This window comes from Octodon degus, unplaced genomic scaffold (genome assembly GCF_000260255.1).
Source record: "Octodon degus isolate 3935 unplaced genomic scaffold, OctDeg1.0 scaffold00028, whole genome shotgun sequence".
In the NCBI taxonomy this organism is placed as follows: domain Eukaryota; kingdom Metazoa; phylum Chordata; class Mammalia; order Rodentia; family Octodontidae; genus Octodon; species Octodon degus.
This window is the reverse complement of record NW_004524604.1, coordinates 6,324,693-6,332,817: the sequence shown is the minus strand read 5'-3', so window position 1 is coordinate 6,332,817 and position 8,125 is coordinate 6,324,693. Positions and strand designations below refer to the sequence as shown.

Below are 8,125 nucleotides of genomic sequence, written 5' to 3'. Positions count from 1 at the left end.
ATTGTATGATATCTTCTCCTAGTATTAGAAACTTTAAAAGTATATTTCAAAAAAAAATAAAGAACAAGAAGCAATAAGGTATACAATGAAAATATTAAAAATACATAATAAAAGAAAAATAATAATATAGCTTATAACTTCTTTGAATGTATTAAGTGTTTGGTGTTAACATGAGTGCTTGATTTTGTTGGTGGGGAGACAGTGAAGAGGCAGTGAAGTTTGCTGGAGCTCTGCAGCTAGGAGGAGTGGAGTTTGGGTGAGCCCCTCTGCTCTGGTTCTTTTCTCTGGGGCATTTGTCTTTCCTGAAGGTCACTGGGGCAAGAGAGCCCAAGAGGGTGAGGAGGAGAGGGGGCGAACAGGGAAGGGCAGGGCTGCAAACCATCTGTTTTCAAAGCGCTGCTGAGGCCTGCTGCCCTGGGAATTACAGGGTGACCAGCTCTGTCCCTACACACACACACATACACACAACCATTTTTGCACATGCTCTTCCAAGTCAGTCTGGCTTTCAAATGACTTAAAATTTCACCAGTAAAGGCCGTGCTTTCAACTTTTGTTTACCTGTCAGTAAATGGAAATGGTAACGTCCATTTGGCCTGCTCCTTTGGGGTCAGTCTTTCAAGGATCTAATAAAAATGACGGAAGTTCAGGTGGTTAAATCAACATGTGCAAAGTCATTTCCTGTGTAAGACAGTCCTCCAAGTGCCCAGACTGTGATTGTAATCAAATTAACAGAGCAGACCACAAGTAGGCAATCCAAATTCAAATAGAAATAACTCCTGTTTCTTCCGTGAAGTGGCCAAACAAGAAGATTAATTCTTTTGATACATTTCTGATTTAAAGACCGTAAGAGTTGCTTTATATCTTTTTTCAGTTCCTTGTGTTGAAATTTTAGTGAAGACAATCAAACTTTCCTGAGGAGAGTAACAGTGCTCAGATAGTCAAGATAAGTGAATGACTGTCTCTTTGTGTCAGGTTGTGTAACTGACTTCTGACACACCGCGCCATAACTTGAATGCACTGGCAAGTGCCTGCTTTTTTTTTTTTTCTCTCTCTCTCTCTCTAACTGTTTTACAAAGTAATTTTCTTTTTCTTTAATTTTAGGAAACAGATATTGATGACAGATATGGAGATTTGGATTCCAGAGCAGACTCTGATGTTCCCGAAATCGCACCATCTGCAGACAGGACCCCTGAGATCCTGCAGAAAGCTCTGTCGGGCTTATCCTCAAGGTATGAGGGGCTGGGTCTTGGAGTGCAGGCGGCCCCGAGCTTATTCCGCTCCGAGGCAGTGTGGTGATCATGAGAGTGAAAGCTTGGACTCTTTGACTTGCATAGTAAGTGAGGCGCAATCCTAAGCGCTTGATGTATAGTTTTTAATTTTATTTATTTTTTTTTTTTGTACAGGGGATTGAACTCAGGACCTTGCTCTTGCCAGACAGGTGCTTAAGCCACAGAGCTATCTTCTAGCCCTTTTATTCTGGTCTTAACTGAGTTTAAAATTATTACACAAAATTCCACAACACTTTACCATCATTTTATATTTGTGCTGTGTTTTCAAGTATTTAATGGCCACAACAGTTCAGCCCATTTTAATCAATTGTATACTTTAGTAATACCGTTACAGTTTTTGTGTAGGACATGGAAAGAATTGCTAAGCATACACCCAGCCGTGAAGATCAGGAACATTGGACCCGGGGGCTGGCTGCACCGCTGAAGGTACAACGCAGTCCAAGAAAGGTCCTGGGCCACATAAAAGCACTACATATGGTCACAAGCACACAAATTGTCCCCAGCAAAGGAGCAGGGTGGATAGCTCAGGCGTTCAGAATGGAGAGGCTGCCACCTCTACTTCAGCTGTCCCCAGGGGGATTGATAGCAGTGACTGGCAGGTGCTGAGACACCGTGGGCGCACGCAGCACGCATGCTCATCCTGGAATGCGCTGATGCTACTTGTGTGTAGGAGATGTAGTGTGGATTCATGAGCCTGAATGAGTTGGAAGTAAGGTAAAGGTGACCAGAAGATCAGCTAGGAGAGCCTCGGCACCCGCGCTCTTGGCTAGAGCTCGCCAGCATCCTGTAAGCTCTTGCTGTTCTGTTATCCCCCTCTCTTAGGACAGTGGAAGAAGCAAAAACCAGAAGGTCCTGTCTAGGATTAAAAAGAGGGAAGAAATGACTCCCTCAGCTCCATTGCCTCTAACTGTACTAATGTGAATTTAAAAATGTTTAAAGCAAAATAATGTTTTATTTAGATTAGTGTGCAGTATGTGACACAGTAGTGAGAAGTGTTTCCTTAGCTTTTATGATAGATACATGGAAAAAAATACATTTTATACCACATCCCAGGAGCTGCACTAAATAGAACTTTACCTGCTGCAAAAAAAAACAAAAAACAAAAAACCAGCAACAAAAAAAACTTTACTCTCTGTCTCTCTGTCTCTGTCTCTGTCTCTGTCTCTCTCTCTCTCTCTCTCTCTCTCTCTCTCTCTCTCTCTCTCTTTAGTACTGGGTCTTACTATGCAGCTCGGACTCATAGTGATCCTCCTGTTTTCAGTCTCCCCAATGCTGGGATTACAGGCATGTGCCACCACGCCTGGTCTTGGTGGCTGGCTCAGTGTGCCTGGAGGTGGGGTCAGCACAGAAGGTGGTACCAGGTCTCTGCACTTGCCTAAGCAGGCGCTTGCTCCACTAAGCTACCTCGCTGGCCCTAGTGCTATGAAATCTTGCCAGTGTTGCACACGGCATCCCCTAACTTCCGTTCTATCTGATGCTGTTCTGTGTCATCCACACAAGTGCTGGATACAATTTCCTACCTTGATTTTACTGCCACAGGCCGTAACCTACATTTTGAAAACCACAGGTTTGGTCACTTCTACAAAAATTCATGACTCTTCTACTTTTGGGGCAGAGCTATTCTAATGGCGTAAGGAAGGGAATCAATAGAACTTGGTTCCTCCCACTGGGTCGCTCACAGTGCAGGCCACTAGTGTGATCCCAGAACCTGTGGGTTTCACCCTCCTGGCAAGCAGGCAGCCACTTCTCCAGGGGGCACTGCTGGTGGGCTCTGGCCCAGGCGCTCTGATGGCATCTGCCTGTGTGAGGTCTCATCTCCCTTTTCAGGCTCCAGTCACTAGGCAGGGCTTCCAGAGCTTCTGACCAACCGGGCCCAAGCTGGAGCTCCCCTGTCTGCTCTTCTTCCTCAGCCAGTTCCTTAAAGCAGCTCCCAGAATGCAGGTGAACACACATCTCATTACTGGCTTATTATAAAGACTATTTATAGGTTGGGGCCAAATGGGCAGAAGATGAGGTCCCTGGGCTGGGTCCAAGGCAGCTGCCAAGCAAAGGACTTCAGGGACCCCTTCCCTTGAACACACCCCAACTGCATTCTCACCACCATTGCGCAGGCCCTCCTGTGCCAGCTGCAGAGGCTCTTGGTCACATGGGGGTCCATGGGTGTTTTCCTGTCCTCCTCCCTCCCACACAGCCACTGTGGGACTGGTGGCAGGACGCGCATGAGGGCCCAACAGAGCAGGCTGGCTGATCAGGCCTCCTCCAGGGCCTGCAAGGCGTCCTGAGGCTGTAGACTTCAGGACGCCTTGCTTCACAGCACAAAGGGAGGGAAAATTAGTATATGCCCTGCCTCCCGGAAGAGAAATTTACAGTTTCCAAACCTGTCTTAGAAAAACACAGCAGCTGAAAGAGGCAGGAGGAGGAGGAAGAGAAAGAGGAGAGGATTTTGCTTTGATCTTGGCTTCTGAGGCCTAGACTATTACCCAGGCACTCTTCTAGTTGTTTGGGGAATTATACACCCAAGCTGTGGCTGTAAAGCAGAATGTGTGTATCATAACATCTCATCCTTATTAGGACAAATTGGCTCAAAGCGAATTTCAGATTGTCTAACCCAATCTGTGCTTTTATTGAAAGCAGGATTATTGTTTTAATAGCTTGTGATCCCAGTGGTTTTCGTGACCCAGTTCGCAGGTGTCCCTTTGCCTTACAGTCTCATTAGGCCTCTCGAACCTGGAGTAGTGCTGGGTTCCTGTATACCACTCTTACGGCTTGATTCCTGTGTCACTCCTGTATATCCCTCTTCCTTCCTCTGTGATTCCTTTTTGATCTAAAATAGCAGTGACAAAGAACAGCTGCTGGTAGTCTTTGAGCACATACAGCCTGATGCAAGTTTCCCCTCCGCTGCTCTGATACACTGTTACAGTCCTGCAGTTACTTTGTAACGAGTAACTTGAGGCCTGGAGATACTGTGTCCCAGCTCACCTAGCTACTAAGTGACTGGTTGAGCCAAAGAGCTTTGATACCTGCGTTCTTACCTTTGCTATTTATGGGACTTGCAGTTTTTTAAGAAGAATCATAGTGTAACACTTGCAGACTCTGAAACTTCTTGAGAAAAACTGTGTGATTGTTTAAAAATCTGTGTTCTATAATCTTCCTACTAATACTTTGACATTTATAATAGTTTTGGATTTATTCTTTTTATTGCCCTCCTTTGGTTTGAACCTAGAGGCACTGTACCATTGAGCTATATCCCCAACTCTCGACAAACTTGGAAATCCTCCTGCCCTAGCCTCCCAAATGCTGCGATTATAGGCTTGTGCCACTGTGGCCAGCTGTTGTACTCTTTGAAGCTATTTCTTGTACACTGTGCATGTAAGATGTGAAAATGGGCTCATATTATTTTCTCCCTTGCTTTTAAATTTTCATTCCATCAGGGGCCGTGGAGATAGCTCAATAGAATAAGTGCTTGCCTGGCAAGCTCAAGGTCTTGAGTTCAATCCCTGGTACCACAAAAAAAAAAAAAAAAAAAAAAAAAAAAAAATTCATTCCGTGGAGTAGTGGGAGCAATATCTCATATCTTTAGCCTAGGTATTGGGTTGCACCCAGGGCCTTACACATGGTAGGCAGATGCTGTGCCACTGAGCTGAGTCCCAGCCTTTTGGGAATGAGTTCAGTGGCTTTGTGATACGTCTGTGGTGTGGCCATAATCTAGTCAGCCACCAGCCTCCTGTTGAACATTTAAATTATTTCTAAATTTCATAATTAAAAAAAATCTGCAAATATTTTTGTCACTATCTTTTGGAATTCATAATAATTCCCTGAGGGTAACATTTTAAATGAGATGCTGAGTGATCAAGGTGGGCAGTAATCCAGGCTTTTGATTTAGGGGCCCATGGCACGAGCTCTAGGCACTGTGAGGGAGGGCGAGAGCTGGGCTCCTGTGGTTCCCTGGCCTGGGCAGGGTGGGCTCTGTCCCTCCCGGGGCCCCCTGGCCTGGGCAGGGTGGGCTCTGTCCCTCCTGGGGTCTCACTGGCCTGGGCAGGGTGGGCTCCAGCTGATGCTTGGTGCTGTGTGGAGACCCTGTGGGTGTCACAGCAGTGGCACTGCTGATGGCAGGTGGCATATGGAGGGCAGGAACACCACTCTGTGTCACAGAGCAGCCTCTCACGGTGCAGGGAGATGTGGCCTGGGATGTTACTGATGAGTAGACTGAGAGACCCCAGAACATCTTTTGCAGTGCTCTGGACCTCAGAGTGCCTTCCTTCTTCCAGAGAGCCCGCCCTCCCCTTCCCCTCAGAGCTCCAAACTCCTGTGCCCCGCCTCCCTGCACTGAGGCTCCGAGGTACACAGCCTTGCATCCACCTAACTTCCTGGGGGCCACCATTCCTGTGCTGCTAGGAAAGTAATTTCTAAAAAATCTTTTCATTAACTTTTTTTTTGAAGGAAAAATAATTTTTAAAAAGTAGAAATAGGCATTTACATATTTTTACAAAGAAATTTAGAAATCTAACCATATACAGAATTGTAACAGGACAGACCTGTGACATTTTTTTCTTTTTTCAATTTATTACCCTTTTTTTAAAAAAGGCTTTACTTGAGAGACATTATGGCAATAAATGGTATGACATGACAAGAAGTACATATTTAGAAGTCCAGGATGGCAGGCACTCCAAGCGTGACCCCTCTATTACACATCTCCATCCTCAGTGCAATCATGAACTTTTAAAGTAAAATCAACTTCTTAGCTGTAGTAGCAACAAGACATTTTGTAGTATATAGCAGTTTGGACAGTAAGTGTATAACCATTTAGAAGTGCATGTGGGGTACAGTGCTAGGGATTAAACCCTGGGCCCTATGCCCTTAGCATAGGCTGTACCACTAAGCTGATCCCTGGACCCAAAACAGTCACTCTTAAGGATATTGCTTCTTAATTATGAACTCTCCCCCCTCCTCCCCCCCCACACATACACCTTGAATTTCATTTCTAGTTCATAGGAGTCCTGCCTGGGGGCTTTGGACCAAGATGCTTTCCTTTACCCTAAACCTCCTGCAGGTGGTGCCTGGGCTGGATGAGCTAACTGTCAGGTTGGGGCTTTCCCTGATGCAGCCCCTATAGCAAAGGACACCAGGAGCTACGGACCCACAACAGACACAACAGACCAGCCTGCGCTCTTGGGCAACAGCAGTCGCCCCTCCCCCATGGCAGTTTGAATCCAGTGCTTCTCCCCTAAAGATGGGCTTTGGCCATGTTGCATCCCCAGCGTCCATGTGTGGAAACTGAGTCCCCTGAGACAGGGCTGGGGGGTGAGGCCTGATGCGAGCGAGAGCAGCCTCACAAGGAGGAGGAGGCCATCACCACGCAGGGCCCGCTGTCACCAGAGAGGTGGCAGCAGAAGTGGCCTTGGCGCCTCCTGTTCGCTCTCTGTCCTGTCCCTTCCCTGAGCTGGGGCAGAGGCTGCCCAGGGGCACACCTTCATGCAAGACCCAGCCTCCAGACCAGGAGAAGCAAACCTCTGTTCTTGTTTTACACAACGTTTAGTACTCTGTTCCAGCCCCAGGAAACAGTTTAGGGCACAGTATCCAAGAGTGTGTACCTGATGCTTGATTCATAATGATCCTCTGTGTGTACAGGCATCTTGGGAAACATAGAGGAGAGGTGTTTAAATGAAAGTAGGGAATGAAGTCTGTTCTGGGGAGAAAGCAGTTTTTGGGGGCAGGAAGACAACCAGGTAGTACACATTCCCAGCTCAGGTTTCTGGTTGTCGTGGCATGTTCACAAGTGCTCTGCAGAGAATGGATTTCCACTTGAAAAATCCCCATTCCCTGGTGCTCCAAGTGACCATCACTGGTCTGGAGCTGGTGGTGTGGAGGCATCCTCCCTGGAGGAGGGCCTCGCCACTTCTGCACCCAAGAGTCAGTCATAAAGAAAGAGCTGATGTGCATCCGGGCTTCTGCAGGCAGGACAGGAGTGTTATCCATGGCTGGCTTAAGGTCCTTTATTTATTCTGACGAGCTTTGAGACTTAGCCCAGTTTCCTAATCCATTCATTAATCCACAGACAGTTCTGTCTGTAAAACTAAATGGACCCTTGAGCTATAGCAGAGTTTATGCTACACTCATTTTCTACGGTAGCCCTGAAGCTTACAGTCACATGAGACATGCACAAATCTCCATAGTTTGTTAAACAGAGAAGGAGGTGAATCTGGGCTCCTTTGGAAAGCCTTGAGAGCTACAAAGAGCGTGGGCTTACATTGTTGGCATTTTAGATTCTTGAATGCGGAAATGACATGATAAAAGAACTATTCAAAACATTAGGTGTGAGCCAGGCATGGTGGTGCATGCCTGTAAGCCCAGCACTTGGGAAGCTGAGGCAAAAGGATCCTTACAAGTTCAAGACCAGGCTGGGCTATAAAATGGGCTCAAGGCCAGCCTAAACTGCTAGTCCCTTGTCTCAAAAAGACAAAACAACAACAGCAAAAAAAACCCAGTATGGGTGCCATGAGGGCAGGGCTTAAGAGCCAAGAACAGTAACCACTACCTTAAGAATCAGTAGCATTGGGGGCCTTCTGCTTAGCTCAGTTGTTTAAACACCTGCTCATGCAAACACAGTCAGGCACAGGATACTGTAGTTTGATCCCCAGATCCACATGCCTTACCAGACCCTCCTTTAAGGCAGCCTGAGCCAGCCAAGAAAAAAAAAAAAAAACTTCAAAACTTTCCTCTAAGTGCATGTTGACCAAGTCAAAAGCACCTGCAAAAAAGATACAGAGGAAAGATCATTTTGTATTTATATATACAAAATAGGATAAATTTACAGCTACTTTTGCTTAACTCAGTGA

The 8,125-nt window shown here is 46.3% G+C and overlaps 1 protein-coding gene across 1 annotated transcript in view; it reads left to right on the top strand.

Moving 5' to 3' along the window:
* The window catches only part of Cds1 (CDP-diacylglycerol synthase 1), an 81,484-nt gene that overhangs the window by 19,917 nt on the left and 53,442 nt on the right, over positions 1 to 8,125 (top strand). The window contains exon 2 of the mRNA XM_004629268.2: positions 1,102 to 1,229. Coding sequence (XP_004629325.1) covers positions 1,102 to 1,229 — 128 coding nt within the window. The remainder of the gene's footprint in view (positions 1 to 1,101; positions 1,230 to 8,125) is intronic.